Source organism: Macaca thibetana, chromosome 19 (assembly GCF_024542745.1).
Source record: "Macaca thibetana thibetana isolate TM-01 chromosome 19, ASM2454274v1, whole genome shotgun sequence".
Taxonomy (NCBI): domain Eukaryota; kingdom Metazoa; phylum Chordata; class Mammalia; order Primates; family Cercopithecidae; genus Macaca; species Macaca thibetana.
The window spans coordinates 20,408,315-20,433,088 of NC_065596.1; the positions used below are offsets into that span (position 1 = coordinate 20,408,315).

At 56.9% G+C, this 24,774-nt stretch overlaps 3 protein-coding genes across 5 annotated transcripts in view; 2 read left to right on the plus strand and 1 right to left on the minus strand.

The window, feature by feature from the left end:
- The first annotated feature begins 1,504 nt into the window (after positions 1-1,504).
- On the plus strand, positions 1,505-4,909 carry RAX2 (retina and anterior neural fold homeobox 2). Of its 2 annotated transcripts, none has more exons than XM_050770739.1 (3): positions 1,505-1,570; positions 1,714-2,193; positions 3,072-4,909. In XM_050770739.1, exons 2-3 carry the CDS (start codon positions 1,840-1,842, stop codon positions 3,408-3,410), a joined length of 693 nt encoding a protein of 230 aa, XP_050626696.1. In that variant the 5' UTR covers positions 1,505-1,570; positions 1,714-1,839; the 3' UTR covers positions 3,411-4,909. The 2 variants fall into 2 exon arrangements, with proteins under 2 accessions (XP_050626696.1, XP_050626697.1); XM_050770740.1 differs by having other exon boundaries at positions 1,969-2,193.
- A 1,557-nt stretch (positions 4,910-6,466) lies between these two features.
- MRPL54 (mitochondrial ribosomal protein L54) overlaps positions 6,467-24,774 on the minus strand; it is a 48,410-nt gene continuing 30,102 nt past the window's right edge. The window contains exons 2-5 of one of the 2 annotated variants that reach the window (XM_050770896.1): positions 11,348-11,479; positions 9,235-9,400; positions 6,888-7,033; positions 6,467-6,825 (exon numbers count right to left, since the gene is read on the minus strand). In XM_050770896.1, the coding sequence (XP_050626853.1) occupies positions 6,901-7,033; positions 9,235-9,400; positions 11,348-11,465 (417 nt within the window). In that variant the 5' untranslated portion in view covers positions 11,466-11,479 and the 3' untranslated portion in view covers positions 6,467-6,825; positions 6,888-6,900. Of the gene's footprint in view, positions 6,826-6,887; positions 7,034-9,234; positions 9,401-11,347; positions 11,524-24,774 lie in introns of those variants that run through there. The other variant, XM_050770895.1, reaches the window with a different exon arrangement.
- APBA3 (amyloid beta precursor protein binding family A member 3) lies at positions 12,778-24,726 on the plus strand. The gene is made up of 11 exons (XM_050770359.1): positions 12,778-12,911; positions 14,172-14,784; positions 14,873-14,912; positions 21,267-21,412; positions 21,502-21,588; positions 21,683-21,844; positions 22,621-22,791; positions 22,890-23,102; positions 24,051-24,170; positions 24,273-24,413; positions 24,505-24,726. Exons 2-11 carry the CDS (start codon positions 14,209-14,211, stop codon positions 24,574-24,576), a joined length of 1,728 nt encoding a protein of 575 aa, XP_050626316.1. The 5' UTR covers positions 12,778-12,911; positions 14,172-14,208; the 3' UTR covers positions 24,577-24,726.

Genomic DNA, 24,774 nt, shown 5'->3' on the forward strand with positions numbered 1-24,774 from the left:
GAGAGGATGAGGCAGGAGAATGGCGTGAACCCGGGAGGTGGAGCTTGCAGTGAGCCGAGATCGTACCACTGCACTCCAGCCTGGGCAACAGAGCAAGAGTCTGTCTCAAAAAAAAAAAAAAAAAAAATTACCTGGGCGTGGTGGCAGGTGCCTGCAATCCCAGCTACTCGGGAGGCTGAGGCAGAAGAATCGCCTGAACCTGGGAGGCAGAGGTTGCAGTGAACCAAGATTGCGCCACTGCACTCCAGCCTGAGCAATAGAGGGAGACTCAGTCTCAAAAAAACAAAAATAGGCCAGGTGCGGTGGCTCACATCTATAATCCCAGCACTTTGGGAGGCCAAGGCGGGCAGATCACGAGGTCAGGAGTTCGAGACCAGCCTGGCCAACATGGTGAAACCCTGTCCGCACTAAAAAATACAAAAATTAGCTGGGCGTGGTGGTGGGTGCCTGTAATCCCAGGTACTCAGGAGGCTGAGGCAGGAGAATTGCTTGAACCCGGGAGGCAGAGGTTGCAGTGAGCTGAGATCTGAGATCACGCTGCTGCACTCCAGCCTGGGTGACAGAGCGAGACTCTGTCTCAAAAAATAAAAAAAACAAACAAACAAAAAAAATAAAATAGGAACCCACGTTGCCCCCACAGACCCCTTCCCGTGGGTTTTCTCCCCAGGCTCGTGGCCACTGGCCATGCTCTGCATTTTAACACAGTCGCTGGTTGTCTGTTTGCCCCGCTAGAAAGTCAGCCCCATGTCTTCTGTCTGTTTTGGTCACTACTGCTGTGAGCAGTACCTGGTACACAGTAAGTGCTCAATAAGTGCTTATTGAACGAATGAATGGTGAACTTCTTTTTCTTTTTGAGACGGAGTTTCACTCCAGCCCAGGCTGGAGTGCAGTGGCGCGATCTTGGCTCTTGACCTCAGGTGGTCCACCCGCCTCAGCCTCCCCAAAGTCTTGGGGTTACAGGTGTGAGCCACCGCGCCCGTCTGTGAATGGTGAACTCCTATTCATACCTCAAGACCCAGTTAAAAGGGCCTCTGCCCCTTGTGTCCAAAAGAGCCAACTGCAGTGCCTTCACCTCTGGGACCTCAGCTTCCCCAACCCCCTCTGACCTCTGTGAGTCCTAAGACACCTTTTTCTGCCCCCAGCAGATAAAAGTATTAACAATGGGCATTCATTAAGTGCCCCCTGTATGCCAATTTCTGTGCGATGCTCTGAGAAGCTGAAATCCCCCCAGGGTAGGTCCTAGTGTGGCAGTTTTACAGCCAGGGAAACTGAGGCCCAGGGAGGAAGAGCCCCGTGGCATCTTATGGCGAGGGGCGGTGGAGCCCGGCAGACTATCCCCCCAGCCTCCACCTGGAGCTGCAGCCCTCCGCCCACCCTGCCCTCCCTCCTGGCTCAGGACAGCCCGGGGACCGAGTGGGAGGTGCCGCCTCAATTAATCACCTTGAGCTAATCCTCCCCCACCCAACCCCGACCCGGCTCAGGTCTGGCAGGGCCAGGCCACAGCAGACGCGGCGCCGGGCCCGCTGGGGCAGGTGCCCTGTGGAGATTGACAGAGGGGCTGCCGTGGGCGGTGAGTGCAGGGTGGGCACTGGTGGGCCTGTGTGGGAGGTGGTGGGGGCAGAGATCCCCCCCAGGGTGGAGGGATTAGGGTGTGAGAAGGGATCCTGCCTTCCTTGGGGGGGGCATCCTTGACCCCCCCCGCCACACACACAGGCCGTGACAGCCACAGAGAGGGGAAGAGAAAACAGGGACGGTGACACACAGAGAAGGAAGAACAGACAGAGGCCCAGCAGGAGACCGCCACAAGCCCGAGGAGGACAGCCCGGGGATGCAGAGCGCATGCCGGCCCCAGTGGAGGGAACAGATCTCCCCGGAGCCGGGAGGCAAGCCTGGGGCTCCCCTGCCCTGTCCCTGCCGGTAGCCCCCCCAGCCGTCTCCCCGCCATCTGTCCCGCTGCCGTCTCGCCAGGTGGGAGCCATGTTCCTGAGCCCGGGCGAGGGCCCGGCGGCCGAGGGTGGGAGTCTGGGGCCGGGCGAGGAGGCCCCCAAGAAGAAGCACCGGAGGAACCGCACCACCTTCACCACCTACCAGCTGCACCAGCTGGAGCGGGCGTTCGAGGCCTCCCACTACCCGGATGTCTACAGCCGTGAGGAGCTGGCGGCCAAGGTGCACCTACCTGAGGTGCGCGTGCAGGTGAGGGCACCCCCCAAAACACACACCTTTCACAGCCTGTGGAGGGAGGCGAAGCAAGATCCTGACCCTCCCGGCGCATGAGCAGAAGAGAAGCTAGGAAGGCTTCCTGGAGGAGGGGGTGTGGGAGCTGAGGTTTTGACATTTGGGGCCGGGCGTGGTGGCTCAAGCCTGTAATCCCAGCACTTTGGGAGGCTGAGACGGGCGGATCACGAGGTCAGGAGATCGAGAGCATCCTGACTAACACGGTGAAACCCCGTCTCTACTAAAAAAAAAAAACAAAAAAACTAGCCGGGCAAGGTGGCGGATGCCTGTAGTCACAGCTACTCGGGAGGCTGAGGCAGGAGAATGGCGGGAACCCGGGAGGCGGAGCTTGCAGTGAGCTGAGATCCGGCCACTGCACTTCAGCCTGGGCGACAGAGCAAGACTCCGTCTCAAAAAACAAAACAAAACAAAACAAAACAAAGACATTTGAGTAGGAGTGTGCCAGCTGGGAAGGAAAAGGGGCATTTTTCTAGGCATCCTGAACAGTGTGTGCAAAGGCGTGGAGGGGTTAAGTTGGAGGCGTTTCCCTTGAGCCAGGTGTGAAGTGGGTGAAGGAGGAGGCAGAGAATGGTGCGGGTAACGATGCCTTTGGAGGCCTTGAATGATAAGGGCCAAGGGAGACCAAGGAGGGGAGTGAGGAGTTGGAGGGGAGCCTGGGCTTAGGGAACGCTTCGGAGATCCTCATCTTCTTGGGACGAAACAGCAAAGCAGCAGGTGTGAGTTGGGTCAGCTGGGAGGCGGAACCCCCAGGGCTGGGGTGTGCAGAGGACCTCCAAGGAGTGGCGGGGAGCAGCTGAGCTCACAGCATCCCCCCCGTTCCCTCTCACACCCTCCAGGTGTGGTTCCAGAACCGCCGGGCCAAGTGGCGCCGCCAGGAGCGGCTGGAGTCAGGCTCGGGTGCCGTGGCAGCCCCGAGACTTCCTGAGGCCCCGGCGCTGCCCTTCGCCCGCCCCCCGGCCATGTCGCTGCCCCTGGAGCCCTGGTTGGGCCCTGGACCGCCGGCCGTGCCAGGCCTCCCCCGCCTCCTGGGCCCGGGCCCGGGGCTGCAAGCATCCTTCGGGCCTCATGCCTTTGCTCCTACCTTCGCAGACGGCTTCGCCCTGGAGGAGGCGTCCCTGCGGCTGCTGGCCAAGGAACACGCACAGGCTCTGGACAGGGCTTGGCCGCCAGCCTGAGCCTGCTGCCCTCCTGGGCCCCCTCCTCGGTTCAGCCTGAGAGCTGGAGACGTGCCCTGGTGACAGCCACCACGCCTTGGCCTAGGCTGAGGTCACGGAGCAACCGTGGTCAGGCCAGGCCACCATCACTGGCGAGCGGGACCAGAGACAGGCTGCTGGGTCCCCCGCCCCCATCCTGTCCCCCACCCGATCACCACCCGTCCTGCTGGCAGCGGACCGGCCCCAGTGTCAGGCAGGAGGTGACCCAAGTATTCCTAGGCCAGGGACGGGGACCCTCCTCCCCTCCTGGGGCCTCAGTCTCCCGTCTGTTAATGGGGTGTGGGGGCCTCTGAGGTTCCCGGGCTGTGAAGCTGAGTGGCGGGGCCGCTGACTCTGTAAGATGAGTGTACATCTCTCTGCTGCTCCCACTCCCCATCAGCAGAGCTGCCCGCTCTCCAGGCTCCCGGTCCCCCCGAAATGACAGTAACGGCAGCTCCCGCGAGCCTGCTCTCCTTTCACGGTGCACCCACCACGTGAGCGCTCCCCTCTCCGTTGCGCCCTGGACCTCGGGCACAGCCGTCAGCCCATTCTACAGAGAGGGAAACTGGGGCTCAGGCAGGAAGCCAGGTCCCCAAGATTGCACGGCTAGGAGTGGGTGAAGCTGCCTTTCAGACCCATCACCGGCCCCCCCATCCGAGGCACGGCAGCAGGTTCTGGAGGGAGGGTGTGGTCTCGTGTGGAGGCGGGCTGGTGCTGGCTGTGTCGTCATCAGCCCCTGTTCCTTGCGTCCCCACAGACCCCAGGCCCCGTGCATGTCCTCCAGCCCTGCGGAGGCACGGCTGGCGTCTGCTCTGTCCAACCCAGTTGCATTGCCCAAGAGCTCTGAGGAAGGAGGCTGTCGCGGGGCTGAGAACCCGCTGTGACTGGCAAGCATGGCTGGCCCAGTGCAGCAGGAGGGGCCCTGAGCCATGGGATGGGACAGTCTTGGCCAGGGCCACCCCCTGAGACAGAAGTGCGGCACCAGGGCAGGAGCTGCAGTAGCTACCCTCCTCGTCTCCAGCCCGGGCTCCCCAGATCACTCCCAGATCACCGGGGCACCCCATCTCCAGGCGGCACCTCACACACTAGTCTTGTGGCCCAACGCCCAGCCAATGTCACTGTGCACCAGGCACTGGGGACACGGCAGTAAGCACAAGAAAGATTTTTTTTTTCTTTTTAACCTAAACCAGGCCAGGTGCGGTGGCTCATGCCTGTAATCCCAGTGCTTTGGGACGCTGAGGTGGGAGGATTGCTTGAGACCAGTCTGGGTGACATAGCAAGACTCAGTCTCCACAAACATTTTTAAAACGTGCCAGGTGTAGTGGTGCACACTTGTCATCCCAGGGACCCGAGAAGCTGAGGCAGGAGGATTGCTTGAGCCCAGAAGGTCGAGGCTGAGCTGTGATCACACCACTGCATTCCAGCCTGTGCAACAGAGCCAGACCCCGACTCAAAACAAATAAATAAAAAACAAACCTAAAGCATAAGACTTCAGTGATAAGCGATAGGGAGAAAAACCAACCAGGAAAGGCAGATGGGGAGCGTGGCAGGGGCTGCAATTGTAACAGGGAGTTCTGGAGGAGGGGAGGCTGGCGTGAAGGTGGAGACCGGGGCGGGAGGGAGGTGGTCTAGGGGAGGAGGGGGCTGGGCAGAGGCATAGGCCGTGCAAAGGCCCTGGGGCAGAGCCGCGCCTGGTGCATTGGCAGAATAGCAAGGAGGCCCATGTGGCTGGAGTAGAGTGAGGAGGGGGAGGAGGGAGGTGACGGGGAGGCCAGGCAGGGCAGTGGCTCTTATAACTTTGATTTTTGCCCTGAGAACCTTGGGGAATAACAGGAGGGTGGGAACAGGGCTGGCACCACCTGCTGTGAGTGCAAGAGAAGGCGTGCTCGCACCCCCGCCTGCCCAGGGAGGCCACCAGGGACAGCAGGTGCGTGGTAATCCGCTCCACTCCAGAGTTCCCTAAGAGGATGAAGGTTAGGGTTTCCCTGGGACGGGAAGAATTAGCCTCGGGTCCTCACCCCGCCCATCCAGCTTGTGGACAGAGGAAGCCAGAGGGTGGGTGAGCCCAGCCCAAAGCCCCTAGGGTACCCACCTAGGAATGGGTGGGGCTGCTGTGGCAAGGGTGGGGATGAGGGCATGACCCTTGGGGGTTCTGCAGGATGTGGGGTCCATGAGGTGATCTACCCCCACCAAGAGGCCCCATCACTCCCTAACTAGGTGTCCCCCCCCCCCCCCCCCGCCTCCTCCAATCTGGTGCGCTCCAGCCCTCAGGATCCCGCCCCATTGCTCCTCATCACAGCCCGGCAGGGCAGGAGTTGGGACTGCAGGGAGGCCAGTCCTCACTCGGGCTGTGGGTCAGGGTCAGGGTGCTAAAAGCAGACTCCAGAGGGTGGACTGGGGGCGGAGGTTGAGACCTGGGCTCCAGTGGAGTGGACAGAGGACTTGGGGGTGGAGAAGGAAGGCCCAAGCCCCTGGGCTCCAGGGATAGGCCATCGAGGACCACGCTGTGACTGTGGCAGGAAGGAAGGGGCAGTCCCTTCCCTCTGATTCTACTTGCTGTGCTGGTGAGGACATCAGCCAGGAGCCCTGGGGCTACCCTGCCCATGAGTGCGAGCCCCTGGGGGATCCAAGGACCCTGAGATGGAGAGGGCCTTGGGTCTGAATATGGAAGCACCTGGATCCAGCCACACCTGCAGCCACACCGCTACCCCCCCGGACATCTCTGTTCTTGAAGCTCATAAAGCCTCTTTTCTGACTCTGACGGCTTGAGTTAGGTTTGAGTCCCTTGCAACCAAGAGCGGCTTAGCTAGGACAACCCCCTCACCCAGCAGCTTGAGATTTGGGGCTCGGGCCTCGTGGGCGGTGTCAGGAACTCCAGGATTTGGGAAGAGAAGCCCACCAAGGGTCCAGCGGCACAGGGGACCTGCAGACGGCCCGCCAGTGGCTGGCGTGGAGGCCGGGATCCCTGGGGTCTGAAGGGCCCACTTCCCACCAGACCGACGCCAGACAATACCAAGGGGCACCAGGGTCTACTCAGAAAGGTTTTTATTGGTCTTCAGGGCCCTAGTCCAGCCCCACTGTGGGGTCACATGGAAACCCAGGCCTCTTGTCTCACAAAAGTCGGCGTCCTCTGGGAAACTGGCAAGTCCTCAGTGTGGGCGTGGGGGAGGCCGGGCCCACCACGCTACGCTACGCGGCAAGCCCTCGGGGCGGGGGGCGGGGGTCGGGGGTGCCGGGCCCACCACGCTACGCTACGCGGCAAGCCCTCGGGGCGGGGGTCGGGGGTGCCGGGCCCACCACGCTACGCTACGCGGCAAGCCCTCGGGGCGGGGGTCGGGGGTGCCGGGCCCACCACGCTACGCTACGCGGCAAGCCCTGGGGGGCGGGGGGCGGGGGGCGGGCCCACCACGCTACGCTACGCGGCAAGCCCTCGGGGCGGGGGTCGGGGGGCGGGGGTGCCGGGCCCACCACGCTACAACTTCTTGTTCTTGCTCAGCCGGTTGTGGCGCCAGATGTTCTGTTTCCGCAGCAGCCGCCAGTACTCCCGGGTCTCAGGATCCAGCTCCTCCAGGGTCTTTGGGGGGCCCAAGTTCATCTCGAACAGCCTGACGAGGGCGCAGGCAGGAATCAGAGCTACACGGCGACCCCCTGGGCCACCTGGTGTCCTGGGCACCTCGGGCAGAGGCGGCGACAGGGCCGGGTCCCAAGCCCACTGGTTAGCTGCATGATCTCGGGGTGGTCCTTCCCGGATCCTGGGCTGGGAGGGTGCCTGGCCGTGCAGCAGTGCAGCCAACTGCACCCCAATGGCACAACATCTGAGGCTGGCACATGCCAAGCCCTCTCCTGCCTCCCAGTACTGTCCACACCAGGCCACCTGTCCCCACTTGCTCAGACTTCCTGACCCTCCCCAGGCTGCAGATCAGCTTGGGGCCACAGCAGAGCCCTTCCCGCAGCCCACAGGCCCTGTCCTCGCCTCCTCGCTCTCTCGCCCTCCTCACTCTGCTCCAGCCACACACGCCTCCCGGCTGTTCCTCCAGCACACTAGGTGCGGTCCTGCCCCGGGGCCTTTACACAGGCTGTGTCCATGCCTGAAAAACCCCTTCCACCCACTCACGTCTTGGCTTCTGTGTCCCCCAAACCTCAGACCAGAGCAGCCAGATGTCCCTGCTCTGTCACTCATTCTCCTGCCCCCTTCCCGGAAGTGTCACCACCACAGCTGCCTGACTTCCTGCTTCCCGTCTGCCTCCCCAGCTAGTTCTGCCAGTGGTGACTTGTGTCTATTTTGAGCCCTTCTGTATCCTGAAGCCTAGAGCAAGGGCCTGGCAGGCAGTCAGTGGTCAATAAGTATTTGCAGGCCGGGTGCGGTGGCTCACACCTGTAGTCCCAGCACTTTGGGAGGCCAGGGCGGGTGGATCGCGAGGTTAGGAGTTCGAGACTATCCTGGAGAACATGGGGAAACCCCGTCTCTACTAAGAATACAAAAATTAGCTGGGTGTGGTGGCGGGCACCTGTAATCCCAGCTACTCGGCAGGCTGAGGCAGGAGAATCGTCTGAACCTGGGAGGCAGAGGTTGCAGTGAGCTGAGATCATGCCACTGCACTCCAGCCAGGGCAATAAGAGCAAAACTCTGTCTAAAAAAAAAAAAAAAAAAAAAACAACAACAACAAAAAAACACACACACACACACAAAATTAGCCAGGCATGGGGGCGCATGCCTGTAGTCCCAGCTACTCTGAAGGCTGAGGCAGGAGAATCATCTGAACCCAGGAGGCAGAGTTTGCAGTGAGCCGAGATCGTGTGACTGCATTCCAGACTGGGTGACAGAGTGAGACTCCATCTCAAAGAAAAAAACTTTTTTTTTTTTTTTTTTTTTTTTTGGAGACCAAATCTCACTCTGTCGCCCAGGCTGGAGTGCAGTGGTGTGACCTTGGCTCACTGCAACGTCCGCCTCCCAGGCTCAAGCAATTCTCGTGCCTCAGCCTCCCAAGTAACTGGGACTACAGGCATGAGCCACCACACCCAGCTAATTTATATATATATATTATATATTACATATGTAAAATACATAAAATATACATGTTATATATAGAGAGAGACAGAGTTTCGCTCTGTCGCCCAGGCTGGAGTGCAGTGGTGCGATCTGGGCTCACTGCAAGTTCCGCCTCCCAGGTTCACGCCATTCTGCCTCAGTCTCCCAAGTAGCTGGGACTACAGGCGCCCACCACCACTCCCGGCTAACTTTTTGTACTTTTTTTAGTAGAGATAGGGTTTCACTGTGTTAGCCAGGATGGTCTCGATCTCCTGACCTCGTGATCTGCCCGCCTCGGCCTCCCAGAGTGCTGGGATTACAGGCGTGAGCCACTGCACCCGGCCAATTTTATACTTTTAGTAGAGACGGGGTTTCACCATGTTGGCCAGGCTGGTCTCGAACTCCTGACCTCAAGTGATCCAACCACCTCGGCCTCCCAAAGTGCTGGGATTATGGGCGTGAGCCACTGAGCCCAGCCTGAAAAAAAAAACTTTTTAAGTATTTGCTTAAGAAGAAAGAGCATCGTTTTAGGTACTTGACAGGCGTTCTAATCTCATGAATTCCTCACAGCCCTTGGAGGGAGGGATGGGTCCCATCACCCCGTTACAGATGAGACCACCCAGATGCAGAGCCCTGAAGCCCCTGCCCTGAAGCCAGGATGGGTAGGTATGACTGTTAGGCTCTGGCTGGAGTGGGGATCCGCCTCTCCCAGAAGGGGTCCTCCTGGGGCGGAGGAAGGAATAGTCAGTGCAGGATGACACAGCCTGGTCCACTCACCATTCAGGGTACTCAGCATCCGGTTTCAGGGGTACATCCTGCCCTTCCTTGTAGATGTTGACGCCCATGGCGTATGTGGTGAGCCGGACAGGGTCTGTGCATACGTCGGGGTCCTTGAGGGCCTCACTGGGCACTGCACCTTTTCCGGATTTGCCCCCCTTCATAACTGGGGGGAGGAGAGGGAGAGTCATTTCAGCCCAGTCCCTCCCCTGGAAGCCAAGGTGGCCTCACCCCCTCACTGGACTCTGCCACACTAAAAACTTTTTTTTTTTTTTTTGAGATGGAGTCTCACTCTGTTGCCTACGCTGGAGTGCAATGGCATGATCTTGGCTCACTGCAAGCTCTGCCTCCCAGGTTCACGCCATTCTCCTGCCTCAGCTTCCCGAGTAGCTTGGGACTACAGGCGCCCGCCACCTCGCCCGGCTAATTTTTCCGTATTTTTAGTAGAGACGGGGTTTCACTGTGTTAGCCAGGATGGTCTCGATCTCCCGACCTCGTGATCTGCCCACCTCGGCCTCCCAAAGTGCTGGGATTACAGGCGTGAACCACCACGTTCGGCCACTCAAAACTTTTTTTTAAAGACAGGGTCTCGGCCAGGCATAGTGGCTCACGCCTGTAATCTCAGCACTATGGGAGGCCGAGGTGGGCAGATCACTTGAGGTCAGGTGAGTTTAAGACTAGCCTGGCCAACATGGTGAAACCCCATCTCTACTAAAAAAAAAAAAAATTAGCTGGGCATAGTGGCGCATGCCTGTGATCCCAGCTACTCGGGAGGCTGAGGTAGGACAATCGCTTGAACCCAGGAGGCGGAGCTTGCAGTGAGCCGAGATCACATCACTGCACTCCAGCCTGGGTAACAGAGCAAGACTCCATCTCAAAAAAAAAAAAAAAAATCTAAAAAAATTTAAAAATAAAGGCAGCCCAGGTTGGAGTGCAGGGGCACAATCATGGTTCACTGCAGCCTCAAACTCCCAGGCTCAAGCGATCCTCCTCCCCAGTAGCTGAGATCACAGGTGTGAGCCACCATGCCCCACTTATTTTTATTTTTTTTAATTTATTTTTGAGACGGAGTGTCACTGGGTCGCCCAGGCTGGAGTGCAGTGGTGCGATCTTGGCTCACGGCAACCTCCGCCTCCCGGGTTTAAGCGATTCTCCTGTCTCAGCCTCCCGAGTAGCTGGGATTACAGGCACGAGCTGCCACGTCCGGCTAATTTTTTGTACTTTTAGTAGAGGTTTCACCGTGTTGGCCAGGCTGGTCTCGAACTCCTGACCTCAAGTGATGCACCTGCCTCAGCCTCTCAAAGTGCTGGGATTACAGGCGTGAGCTACCGTGCCAGGCACTTATTTTTTATACAAACAGGGTCCTGCTATGTGGCCCAGGCTGGTCTCGTACTCCTGGGTTCAAGCGATCGATCATGCCTCCTTGGCCTCCCAAAGTGCTGGGAATAAAGATGTGAGCCACCATGCCTGGCCTCAAAATCACTTTAAGTGGGATTTAGACATAGCATTAAGTAACACCGATGCTTGGAATGACCAAGTCATTCAAGTTATATTGTCTGCTATGTGTCTGTCTTTAAGGCCGAACATTTGCCAATTTTCCCCTTTCAACAAAGGAGATCAGGCAAGGCTGTATCCAGCTAAACCTTAATAACCTTGGTTTGTTCTTGCTGAAGTGGCTAAGATTTAAATAGGCTCCATAGTTTCTTTGAATTTTTGGTAACGGCTTGGCCAAGGTCACCCTGCGATTTGGAGGCAGGCAGAGAAACAGGACTGGAACCCAAGTTCATGACCTCCCCAGACTCCCGGCAAATCCCTTCCAACCCGCTCCTGCGCAGTGAAACGCGTGGGCTCCACGTAACCCACACCCTCCTCCCAGGCCTCTCCCCAGCTGGCGCCTGCGCCCTGCGTCCAATCGCTAAGGTTATCTCCAAGCCAGACGCCCGAGCTCCAAGCGGCGCTGGGTCCCTCAAACTGCGCCTGCGCCTACAGCCTGGCATCCGCCTCTCTGCGTTTGCGCATTAGTTCTACCACCGCCTCCCCAACCAGCGCCTGCGCACTGCCAATTCCTCAGAGTACCCACCGTCCTCATTTGGTTCCTGTTAACCCAGCTCACCTGGTTTCTTAGCATAATCCCGGACCAGGAGCCTTCTAGGAGAGGCGGGGTCTAGGAACTCCCGGGTCCCCCAGCCGGCCCATATCCGGGCAGCCCCTAAAAGGCGTCTGGTCGCCATGACGTATTGCGGGCAGCTTGCACGTGCACGTTTCCGGAAGACGTCAGTGGTCCAAGGGGTGCTCGGGAGTTGTAAGCCCCGTGGAGGTGTCTGGGAAATGTAGTCTCCCAAGTTCTCATACTCTATGGTGATTTCTTTAGACTTGTAGACATACGTAGTTACTGTAGAAGGAGGCGTTCAAGGGCTATTTCATTGACTTCTTCTTGCCCTTCTTCAATTACATAACATTTACTAAAAATATCACACTTTATATGTTCCCGATTCCATCCAATGAGTAATTATTCAAAGCTTTAAAGAGATTAACAATGAGTCTAGGCCGGGCGCGGTGGCTCAAGCCTGTAATCCCAGCACTTTGGGAGGCCGAGACGGGCGGATCACGAGGTCAGGAGATCGAGACCATCCTGGCTGACACGGTGAAACCCCGTCTCTACTTTAAAAATACAAAAAACTAGCCGGGCGAGGTGGCGGCGCCTGTAGTCCCAGCTACTCGGGAGGCTGAGGCAGGAGAATGGCGTGAACCCGGGAGGCGGAGCTTGCAGTGAGCTGAGATCCGGCCACTGCACTCCAGCCTGGGCGGCAGAGCGAGACTCCGTCTCAAAAAAAAAAAAAAAAAAAAAAAAAAAAAAACAATGAGTCTAATATACCCCAGTAGGCCTGGAGTCTAATCACTGTTAATTTGTGTAACATCATATTTTTAACATTATTATATATTTTATATATATATATAACACATAGTATGTATTATATACAATATACAAATTAATAATATGTATTTTATATATTATTTTCCAGCCCTACTGCTAAATCCTTAACCCACTCGATCTAATTTAATCCTCACAATTAGGAGGTAGGTACTATTTTTTTCCCCAGCTTATTAGTGAGGAAACTGAGACTCAGGGAGGTAAAGTTCCCAGGCCGACCGCAAATCCAGGGTGCACCAACCTGTCTCCCTACTGTGAGCCAAACCGGAAGTCCGTCTTCAACAGGGTTCCCATGTCGCTTCCAGTGCCTCAAGGTCTCACACTTCTTTAATATTTCCCAACCCCACTTCTCCCCATCTGCCATCCTTTGGAATAATGAACACGGCCCCCGGAGCCAGGCAGTGATTATTAACCCTATTTTGCAGGGGAAGAAACAGGTCCTGGGGCCAGCCCGGGCTGCCTGCGGGCAGGGAAGCATGGGATTCGAACCCCGGCTCCAACACCTCCAGGAGTCCCAGCGCCCCTTCGTGTCGAGGCTGGCTGAGAGAACTACATTTCCCAGCAGGCCTCGCGAGGCCGCGCATGCTCAGTGGGCCAGGGCGCTGTGCGGATGGAGGAGCCAGCGCTGGGACCGGGAATCTCCGAGGTGCGTCTTCTGGGGGCGCGGTCTGGGCTATGTCGGGGTCGTACTGGGGGCGCGGGGTCCTGGAGGCTGCGCGGGGCTGAGGCGGCCTCGATTTGGGAAGTGAGTGTCCTCGAGGTGCAGAGTGGGGTCTGAGTCGGCGCTTGAGGTCTTCGGTCTGAGGGCGGACTGGAGTCTGGGCTTGGGGCTGGGTCCTGAAGTCGGGATCTCAGTCTGGAGTCGATCTTGGGGTAACATTGGAGATTTGGAGACTCGGGTCTGCTTTATGGCGTCTTGGGTCTCTGGTATTAAGTCCAGGGTCCTGGGTCTAAAGTTCTGGATGGAGGTATTGGGGGTTGAGGTCATGGGACTGAGGTCTTGGGTCTGGGGTCTTGGGGACCTGCTTCTGACGAGTCTGTAGAGTTAGGGTGTGAGGTCTGGGTCTCCATTGTGGGTTCCGCGTCTCGAGGGAGGAGGACTTGGAAGAACCAGGGCTGGAGTGAGCAGACGTCATTAGTTGGGAGAGGTCTGGGATGACATATACAGGGGCTCGGGAAGCCACTGCCTCACACCTCCCCATTCTGCGCCTCAGTTTCTTCATCTGTAAAATGGGAATCCTAACTCCTTGTAAGGGTTGTCGGGGATTAAATTACGTACCCTGTGTGAACAGTACCCGCTAGAGCCTAGCACCGGATAGGCACCCAGGAAACCTCAGGTTTTATGGTTTTTGGGTTTTTTGTTTTTTGTTTTTTTAAGACAGGGCCTCACTCTGTCGCCCAGACTGGAGTGCAGTGGCACAATCAAGGCTCACTGCAGCCTCTGCCTCCCCTGGCTCAAGTGATCCTCCCACCTCAACCTCTCAAGTAGCTGGGACTACGGGCATACACCACCACCCCTAGCTAATTTTTTTTTTTTTTTTTTTTTTTTTTTTGGAGACAGAGTCTCGCTCTGTCGCCCAACCTGGAGTGCAATGGCGCGATCTCAGCTCACTGCAACCTTCACCTCCCGGGTTCAAGCAATTCTCTTGCCTCAGCCTCTTGAGTAGCTGGGATTACAGACGTCCGCCACCACACCTGGCTAATTTTTTGTATTTTTAGTAGAGACGGAATTTCACCATGTTGGTCAGGCTGGTCTCGAACTCCTTGTGATCCATCTGCCTTGGCCTCCCAAGGTGCTGGGATTACAGGCATGAGCCACTGTGCCCGGCCTTAATTTTTTTTGTATTTTTTGTAGAGATAGGGTCTTGTTCTGTTGCCCAGGCTAATCTTGAACTCCTGGGTTCAGTCAGCCCTTCTTGGCCTCCCAAAGTGCTGGGATTACAGGCATGAACCACTGTACCCGGGTGAAACCGCTGACTCTCAGCGCTGACTCTCTGTCTTTCAGCTGCTTGAAGATGCTAGCCTAAGCCTGGAGTCCAGGCATGGACTTCCCCACAATTTCCCGATCCTCTTCGGGGCTTCCAGCCATGGACTTGGAGGAGCCTAGGGACATTCTTGTGCCCTCTGAGGACCTCACCCCTCACAGCCAGTGGGACCCTGTGCCAGGAGGCCCCGGCAGCCTGAGTCGGATGGAACTTGATGAGTCAAGCATTCAGGAGCTGGTGCAGCAGTTTGAAGCTCTGCCGGGTGATCTGGTAGGCCCATCCCCAGATGGAACCCCCTGTCCCCTACACATTGCCACAGGCCACGGCCTGGCCTCCCAGGAGATCGCCGACGCCCACGGGCTCCTGTCTGCTGAAGCTGGCCGGGATGACCTGCTGAGCCTCTTGCACTGCGAGGAATGCTCACCTTCCCAGCCTGGTCCTGAAGAGCCTCTAGAGCCTGCCCCCCGACTGTTGCAGCCCCCTGAGGACCCAGATGAGGATTCTGACTCCCCAGAATGGGTGGAGGGGGCCTCTGCTGAGCAGGGGGGCAGCAGGAGCTCAAGCAGTTCCCCGGAACCCTGGCTGGAGACGGTGCCTCTAGTCGCACCTGAAGAGCCACCCGCTGGTGCCCAGGTAGTGCCCGCCCCACCCTCCAGGTGTCCTGGACTGCCTGGAACCAAGCAGGGGGACTCAGTCCTGCCCCTCCTCTGTCTTCTTCCAGAGCCCCGAGACCCTGGCTTCCTACCCTGCCCCCCAGGAGGGTGAGTGTCCCGCCCACCCTAGCCTCAGGCACTAAGGCCCCTAGACAGCCAGAATCAGGCTTCCAAAGTCTGGCAACAGTTTGCCAGGAAGGATGAGGTTCTCAGGAGGCTCTGAGGGTGGTTTCGAGCAGATCCCGGCTGGCCAGGGAGAGGAGAGCCAGTCTTGAGAACGGGGTAGAGTGAGAAGGGGGCTGTGGGGCAGCTTTGGCCACTGGCAGCACTCGCTTCTAGAGCCGGGCTTGGTAAATCATCATCGTCGGGCCAGACCCAGCTCACTGCCTGCTCACATAGGTCTTTAGTTAAAGATGGTTTTTGTGTGTGTTTTTCTTTTAACTTTTTTTTTTGATGACTTCTGTTTTCCAGGCTGGAGTGCGGTGGCTTGATCTCAGCTCACTGCAACCTCCATCTCCCAGGTTCAAGCGATCCTCCCACCACAGTTTCCCAAATAGCTGAGACTACAGGTGCATGCCACCATGCCCAGCTAATTTTATTTTGTATTTATTTGGGTCGAGATGGGGTTTCACCATGTTGCCCAAGCTGGTTTCAAACTCCTGAGCTCAAGCGATCTGCCTGCCTTGGCCTCCCAGAGTGCTGGGATTACAGGCATGAGCCACCGTGCCCGGGTGGCCTTTGCATTTTTAATTGAAAGAAGAATACTATTTCTTTCTTTTTTTTTTTTTTTTGAGTCAGAGTCTGTCGCCCAGGCTGGAGTGCAGTGGTGCGATCCTGGCTCACTGCAACCTCCGCCTCCTGGGTTCAAGCAATTTTTCTGCCTCAGCCTCCCGAGTAGCTGGGATTACAGGCACCTGCCACCACGCCCAGCTAATTTGTGTGTTTTTAGTAGAGTTGGGGTTTCATTGTGTTGGCCAGGCTGGTCTCAAACTCTGGACCTCAAGTGATTCGGCCGCCTTGGCCTCCCAAAGTGCTGGGATTACAAGCGTGAGCCACTGCACCGGGCTGAAGAATACTGTTTCTTCACATGAAAATGATATACTAGGCTGGATATGGTGGCTCACACCTGTAATCCCGGCTCTTTGGGAGGCTGAGGCAGGAGGATTGCTTGAGCCCAGGAGTTGGAGACCAGCTGGGGCAACATAGCAAGACTCCATCTCTACAAAAAATGTTTAAAATTAGCCAGGCGTGGCAGTGCATGCCTGTAGTCCCAGCTACTCAGGAGGCTGAGGTGAAAGAAGTTCTTGAGCCCAGGGAGTTGAGACTGCGGTGAGCCGAGATCATGCCAATGCACTACGCAGCCAAAGCAACAGAGCGAGACCTTGTCTCAAAAATAAAAAAACGCAATTCAAATTTTAGTGTGCATAAGCCAGGCATGGTGGCTCATGCCTATAATCCCAGCACTTTGGGAGGTCGAGGCAGGCAGATCACGAGGTCAGGAGTTTGAGACCAGCCTGGCCAACATTGGTGAAACCCTGTCTCTACTAAAAATGCAAAAATTAGCCAGGCGTGGTGGTGCGTGCCCGTAATCCCAGCGACTCGGGAGGCTGAGGCAGGAGAATCGCATGAACCTGGGAGGTGGAGGCTGCACTGAGCCGAGATTGCGCCATTGCACTACAACCTGGGCAATAGCGTGAGACTCCGTCTCAAAAAATAATAATAATAGTAACAAATTTCGGCCGGGCGCGGTGGCTCAAGCCTGTAATCCCAGCACTTTGGGAGGCCGAGACGGGCGGATCACGAGGTCAGGAGATCGAGACCATCCTGGCTAACACGGTGAAACCCCGTCTCTACTAAAAATACAAGAAAATTAGCCGGGCGAGGTGGTGGGCGCCTGTAGTCCCAGCTACTCGGGAGGCTGAGGCAGGAGAATGGCGTGAACCCGGGAGGCGGAGCTTGCAGTGAGCCGAGATCGCGCCACTGCACTCCAGCCTGGGGCACAGAGCAAGACTCCGTCTCAAAAAAAAAAAAAATAATAATAATAATAGTAACAAATTTCAATGTACATAAATAAAGTTTTATTGGTACACATCATGCTTGGTCATTCATGTGTTGTCCATGGCTGCTCTGCTGTTAGAATGGCTGAGCTGAGTAGCTGTAGCAGAGACCTTGTGACCTACAGGGCTGAAAATATTTACTCTTTGGCCCTTTACAGAAAATGTTTGCCAATCGCTGCCCTAAAAGCATGGGAAGAACAATTTCTGGCCCTCTGGAATGTTCTAGACTTTTTTTTCAGTGACGCACTCTCGGCTCACTGCAGCCTCTGCCGCCCGGGTTCAAATGATTCTCCTACTTCAGCCTCCTGAGTAGCTGAGATTACAGGCGTCTGCCACCATGCCCAGCTAATTTTTGTATTTTTAGTAGAGATGGGGTTTCACCATCTCGGTCAGTCTGGTCTCGAACTCCTGACCTTGTGATCCACCTACCTCGGCTTCCCAAAATGCTGGGATTACAGGTGTGAGCCGCCGCGCCCAGCCTGCGTTCTAGACTTTCCTAAGAATATAGGTCAGATAGTAAGTTCTGGCCAGGAAGGGTGGCTCACATCTGTAATCCCAACATTTTGGGAGGCCAGAATGGGAGGATTGATTGAGCCCAGGAGTTCGAGACCAGCCTGGGCAACACAGCAACACCCTGTCTCTACAAAACTAAAATCCCTCCAAAAATTAGCTGGGCATATGGCATGGGTCTGTAATCCCAGCTATTTGGGAGGCTGATGTGGGAGGATTGCTTGAGCCCAGGAGTTGGAGACCAGCCTGGGCAACACAGCAAAACCCTGTCTCTACAAAAATAAAATCCGCCCCCCGCCCAAAATTAGCCGGGCGCATGGCATGGGTCTGTAATCCCAGCTACTTGGGAGGCTGAGGTGGGACGATCACTTGAGGCTGCAGTGAGCCAAGATTGTGCCTCTGCACTCCACCCTGGGTGACACAGGGAGACCGTGTCTCAAAAAAAAAAAAGCAGTTCTGTGGTTGTAGAGAGAAGAATTGGTTTGAACCTATAGCTCTAAGAAGGTTCTAGAATCATGAGCAGAGCTGCGACGCCTTGGGAGTTCCCGGGCTTGGCGTTTTGTCTGTGTTTCTAGGTTCAAGGAGTCTGGGCTGATGAGAATATGCTCAGAATTGGTGAACAGAGCCATCTGCTTCTACTCAAGACTGGAAAATTCCAGAACCATGGAGGGAATAGTTATCTGGTGTTCTAGAACCGTGGGCAGAGCTGTCCAATTATAATGTAATCAGAAAGTTCTAGATGGAATGATGGAAATATAATGTGAGCCATATATGATTTAAAATTTTATAGTTATCCACATTAAAAAATTAAAAACAGGTGAAATAACTTTTTTTTTTGTTTTTAACTGAGACGGAGTCTCGCTGTGTCACCCAGGCTGGAGTGCAGTGGCTCAATCTCAGCTCACCGCAGCCTCTGTCTCCCAGGTTCAAGCGATTCTCTCACCTCAGCCTCCTGAGTAGCTGGGACTATAGGCATATGCCACCATATCTGGCTAAGAAATTAACTTTAATAACATTTTAATTAAGCTAACATATTTAAAATATTATTTCCACATATAATCAATATTTTTTTAATCAATATTTTTAAATTACTTTTTTATTTTTTATTTTTTATTTATTTTTATTATTATTTTTTTTGAGACGGAGTCTTGCTCTGTCGCCCAGGCTGGGGTGCAGTGGCCGGATCTCAGCTCACTGCAAGCTCCACCTCCCGGGTTTACGCCATTCTCCTGCCTCAGCCTCCTGAGTAGCTGGGACTACAGGCGCCCGCCACCTCGCCCGGCTAGTTTTTTGTATTTTTTAGTAGAGATGGGGTTTCACCGTGTTAGCCAGGATGGTCTCGATCTCCTGACCTCGTGATCCACCCGTCTCGGCCTCCCAAAGTGCTGGGATTACAGGCTTGAGCCACCGCGCCCGGCCTACTTTTTTATTTTTTTGAGACACGGTCTCATCCTGTTGCCCAGGCTGGAGTGCAGTGGCGCAATCTCGGCTTACTCCAACCTCTGCCTCCCGGGTTTAAGTGATTCTCCTTCCTCAGCCTCCCGAGTAGCTGGGATTATAGGCACCCGCCACCATGCCTGGCTAATTTTGGTATTTTTAGTAGAGACAGGGTTTCACCATGTTGGCCAGGCTGGTCTCAAACTCCTGACCTCAGGTGATCTGCCCGCCTTGGCCTCCCAAAGTGTTGGGATTACAGGCGTGAACCACCACGCCTGGCCTTAAATTACTTTTCTGCATGCTAATCTTCAATATCTAGTGTATATTTTCTATTTACGTCTCTATTCAGACAAGCCACATTTCAAGTGTGTGACAGGTACATGTGCTTGGTGCTACACACTGAATGGTGCATCTGTAGAACCCCAGAGTGGAGCTCTTGTTCCAGAATGTTTAGATCATGAAATCATGACAGTGGCCAGAACCGACTGTGGTGTAGGATGAATTTCACTGAGGGGTGTCCAGAACTGGGCCCTACGCCTGTGGTTCTAAACCAAAGAGCAGTAGTTACTACTTAGAATATTCTAGAGCCACCAGCAGAGCTGTCTGGCTTTAGGTAGCTCAGGGAATTCTAGAACCATGGGAGTCAAGCTTCTTTTTTCCCCCTTTTTTTTTTTTTTTTTTTTTTTTTTTTTTGAGACGGAGTCTCGCTCTGTCGCCCAGGCTGGAGTGCAGTGGCCTGATCTCAGCTCACTGCAAGCTCCGCCTCCCGGGTTCACGCCATTCTCCTGCCTCAGCCTCCCGAGTAGCTGGGACTACAGGCACCCGCCACCTCGCCCGGCTAATTTTTTTTTTTTGTAGTTTTAGTAGAGACGGGGTTTCACTGTGTTCACCAGGATGGTCTCGATCTCCTGACCTCGTGATCCACCCGTCTCGGCCTCCCAAAGTGCTGGGATTACAGGCTTGAGCCACCGCGCCCGGCCCTTTTTTCCCCCTTTTTGTTTTTGGAGACGGAATCTTGCCCTGTCGCCCAGGCTGGTGTGCAGTGGCGCGCTCTCTCTCGGCTCACTGCAACCTCCACCTCCTGGGTTCAAGTGATTCTCCCACCTCAGCTTTCGAGTAGCCGGGATTACAGGCATGTGCCACCACGCCCAGCTAATTTTTGTATTTTTAGTAGAGACAGGGTTTCGTCATGTTGGCCAGGCTGGTCTCGAACTCCTGACCTCAGGTGATCCACCTATCTCGGCCTCCCAAAGTGCTGGAATGACAGGCGTGAGCTACTGCGCCTGGCCAGGAGTAAAACTTTATGTAGTTCTGGGCTGGGTTGGGAGTATTCTAGAACTGTTCTGGAATTCTCCTGGAACACAATTGTTTGTTCCTCGACTGGTCAGGTAATTCTTAGAATCACTGGTGTAGCCAAAGGTGTGAACTACTGAAGGAGATTCTAGAACCACAGGGAGAGCTGCCTGACACCGTTGTGATTAAGATGTTCTGGAATCACGGAGAAGTCTGATTCTAGGGGGATAATAAGTTTCTAGAACTCCTGACAGAATTGTTATGAGACCTGTCAGAGAGTTCTAGAATCAAGGGTCAGAACCAACTGGGGTTCTGGACAGTATGGGAATTTTTTAGACAGGCAGCCAGTTCTCTCTCTCTTCTGGGCAGTTCTACAACCGAGGCACAGAGCTGACTGCTATCCTGGGCTGACTGGAGACAGTTCTAGAACAGTGGGCAATGCGGGCCAGTTCTAGATTGATTGAGGGAACTCCAGAACCGAGAAGCAGAGGTCCACTGTGGTTCTAGAATGTTGTGGAGGTTTAGAAATAGGAGTGGGGGGTGGGGCGCGGTGGTTCACGCCTATCATCCCAGCACTTTAGGAGGCCAAGGCGGGTGGATCACTTGAGGTCAGGAGTTTGAGACCAGCCTGGCCAACATGGGGAAACCTCGTCTCTACTAAAAATACAAAAATTAGCCAGGCATGGTGGCGGGCGCCTGTAATCCCAGCTACTCATGAGGCTGAGGCAGGAGAATCACTTGAACCTGGGAGGCAGAGGTTGCAGTGAGCTGAGATCACACCACTGAGCTCCAGCCTGGGCGACAGCGAGACTGTGTCTCAAAAAATGTAGGAGTGGGACTGTCTGGTTCTGGCGCGATCCTGGAATTCTGGGGACACGGGGTGAAGGTATCTGTGGGTGCTAGATCTGGCTTTGAATCCAGCCATGGCCTGGACTCACTGGCTTTCCCGCATGTGAGTCCTTGCAGGATGGACAGAAGGTTCTAGACCTGTGAGGGCCAGGCTGCTTGGATGGTTCTAGAACAGTGGGCTGTGCTTCCTGGCTGGAGAGTGCTCAGCCACCAGCTAGAACACTGTGTCTTCCGACCATCTCGGAGAGCACAGCCCTGGGGCAGAGCCCGTGGGAGTGGGCCCCTGAGGGCCGACCCTCTCCGCTGTCGCCCTCAGTGCCCGGTCCCTGTGACCATGAAGACCTCCTGGATGGTGTCATATTTGGGGCCAGGTACCTGGGTTCCACCCAGCTGGTATCAGAACGGAACCCGCCCACCAGCACACGCATGGCTCAGGCCCGGGAGGCCATGGACCGCGTCAAGGTGAGGGGGCGGCCGGGGGCGGGTGGGCAGGCGGGTGGGCTGCGGGTTGGGTCTGTGGGAGCCTCCACCTCCCACGCTGCCCCCCACAGGCCCCCGACGGGGAGACCCAGCCCATGACGGAGGTGGACCTGTTCGTCTCCACCAAGAGGATCAAGGTCTTGACAGCGGATTCCCAGGTACGGGGCAGGGACCTGGCCCCAGGGATGCGGGTGGGGTGATCGAGCCTGGCAGGGCCTCCCAGCCCACCCAGGCTGCCTCTCCCGCCCCCAGGAGGCCATGATGGACCACGCCCTGCATACTATCTCCTACATAGCCGACATCGGCTGCGTGCTGGTGCTGATGGCGCGGCGGCGGCTGGCGCGGAGGCCGGCCCCCCAGGACCACGGCCGTCGCCTGTACAAGATGCTCTGCCACGTGTTCCACGCGGAGGACGTGAGCAGCCAGGGCGTGGGGCCACCCTTCTGAGGCCCTCCTCACGGCAACTGTTACCGCCTTGCTGGGCCACGCGTTTAGCCTCCCTCCCATAAGCTTATTTTTTTAATTCTTTTTTTGGGACAGGGTCTCCCTGTCACCCAGGCCGGAGTGCAGTGGGACGATTGTAGTTCACTGCAGCCTCTGCCCCCTACCAGGCTCAAGCGATCCTCCCACTTCAGCCCCCCTAGTAGCTGGGACCACAGGGTGTCACCATGCCTGGCTAATATTTGGATTTTTGATAGAGACAGAGTCTCGCTCTGTTGCCCAGGTGAACATAGAGTCTCAAACTCCTGGGCTCGAGTGATCCACCCACCTCGGCCTCCCAAAGTGCTGGGATTACAGGCGTGAGCTACCGCGCCCATCCTCCCATAAGCCTCCAAGACCCTCAGCTGTCTCCCTGAAACCTCGCCCACTCCTGGGCTGTCCCTGCCACCCATCAGGCCCCCGGGCCCCTGGCTGGGTCTCTGGTAGCTTTTCCCACAGCCCATGCTCAGGGAGCTGCCTCCCTCATCGTCGCCCCAGCCCAGGGCTGCCCCTACCCTTCCTTCTCCCTGTAGATTCCCCAAGATACGGCAGTCTCTCCACCTCCCCCGAAGCCCCAGGGCAGGCGGCTGTGTCCTGGGACTCTCACCCCAGGCGAGGACAGGACGGCTCAGCTCTGAGGACCCTGGGGACTTCGGGGACCTGGAGGAGGTGGGTGGGACACCCCAGGGACGCGCCGCCCCTCCTCGCAGGCCCAGCTCATCGCCCAGGCCATCGGCCAGGCCTTCGCCGCCGCCTACAGCCAGTTCCTGCGGGAAAGCGGCATCGACCCCAGCCAGGTGGGCGTGCAGCCGAGCCCAGGCCCCGGGCACCTCCACAACGGGGACCTGGACCACTTCTCCAACAGCGACAACTGCCGGGAGGTGAGTGAGGCGCCGGGCAGCCCCCACCTGGCCCCTGCCCCCCTGTGCACCTGCACCAGGCCCTGCCAAGCAGCCTCCGCATCCCCTTTCTGTCCCAGGTGCTCCTCGAGAAGCGGCGAGGGGAGGGCCTGGGCGTGGCCCTGGTGGAGTCAGGCTGGGGCTCCCTGCTGCCCACAGCGGTCATCGCCAACCTGCTGCACGGGGGGCCCGCTGAGCGCTCGGGAGCCCTCAGCATCGGGGACCGCCTGACCGCCATCAATGGGACCAGCCTGGTGGGGCTGCCTCTGGCCGCGTGCCAGGCCGCCGTCCGCGTGAGTTTCCTGGGGTGGCGGGGCCCCCACACTCCCGAGAAGGGGAACTGAGTCCCAGAGAGGTCTCTTCCCTGGCCAGGTCTCTCCAGGCCATCCGGGAGGGACAAAGTCTAACCTTTAAGTCCTGCCCACTCGTGTGCCCTTGGGGAAACTGAGGCCTGGAGAAGGGAGGCCGCTTGTCCAGGGCACCTCCCTAGAACCAGAGCCAGGATGGAAATGCGGGTGGCCCAGCGCCAGGGCTGGGCGGCTCACTGTCTAACAAGAGACAGCTGATTTCTAGGGGGGTTTGTTTCTTTGAGACAAGGTCTTACTCTCTTGCCCAGGCTGGGGTGCAGTGGTGCATCTGTGGCTCACTGTAGCCTTGACCTCCTGGGCTCAAGCAGTTCTCCTGCCTCAGCCTCCCGAGTAGCTGGGACCACGGGTGTGCACCACCACGCCAAGCTAATTGTTTTACTTTTTGTAGAGATGGGGTCTCACTATGTTGGCCAGGCTGGTCTTGAACTCCTGCCCTTAAGTGACCCACCTGCCTAATCCCACAGTGCTGGGATTACAGGCGTGAGCCACTGCGCCTGGCCATGTTTTTGAGTCTTAACCTTTGTTGTTCAGATGGGGAAACTGAGGCCCAGAGATAGGGAGGGACCTGCCCCCGTCAGAGGGATGAGGCCACAGTCCGTGCAGCCTCTTACAGACGTTTGCAGCCTGCCTGGAGAGCCCGGCTGTCGGCTTGGCTTTTGGCCATAAGGAAGTGATATGGCTCAGGTCACACAGCTTCGACCCCAAGCCCACCGGGCCCGAGTCTGTTCTCCACCACATCTGAGGGGTCTCCCAGAATTGAGCCCCTGCACTTCAGGTCTCTGGTTTATGAGAGGGTAAACTGAGGCCCAGAGGGGGCTACAGCCTGCCAGGCTGTCCGGCAGCTGAGTGAGGCCAACGGCCCCCGCCCTGCAGGAGACGAAGTCGCAGACGTCGGTGACACTCAGCATCGTCCACTGCCCGCCCGTCACCACCGCCATCATCCACCGGCCCCACACTCGCGAGCAACTGGGCTTCTGCGTGGAGGACGGCATCGTGAGGCCCCGGCCCCTGGCCCGAGGTGGGGAGGAGGGCGGCCCTGAGCACGGCCCCTGAGCAGCCCCCACCTCTTTCCCATTCCCTGCTTTCCTCCCCCAGATCTGCAGCCTTCTCCGCGGCGGCATCGCCGAGCGCGGGGGCATCCGTGTGGGCCACCGCATCATTGAGATCAATGGGCAGAGCGTGGTGGCCACGCCACACGCCCGCATCATCGAGCTGCTCACCGAGGCCTACGGCGAGGTGTGCAGGTGGTGGGTGGTGGCCAGGGGCGCCCCCACGTCCCCGGCAAGCCCAGGCCTGCCCTGAACCCCATTCTGCCTCCACTCCCCAGGTACATATCAAGACGATGCCAGCCGCCACATACCGCCTCCTCACAGGCCAGGAGCAGCCCGTGTACCTGTGACCACCATGTCCCTCGCCTGCCACTGTGCCTTCGCCTCCATGGCCCCGGAGCCCCATCCTGGGCCTGCCTTGGCTGCCCAGGACCCCAGCGGTTCTTGGTCCTGTATGATTTCCTGATATAAAAACAGTAAAAGCTTATGCAAGCGGCAAAGTCTCGGATCAGGGTCTACGAGACCGAGGAAGGTGAGCCCGGGGATTG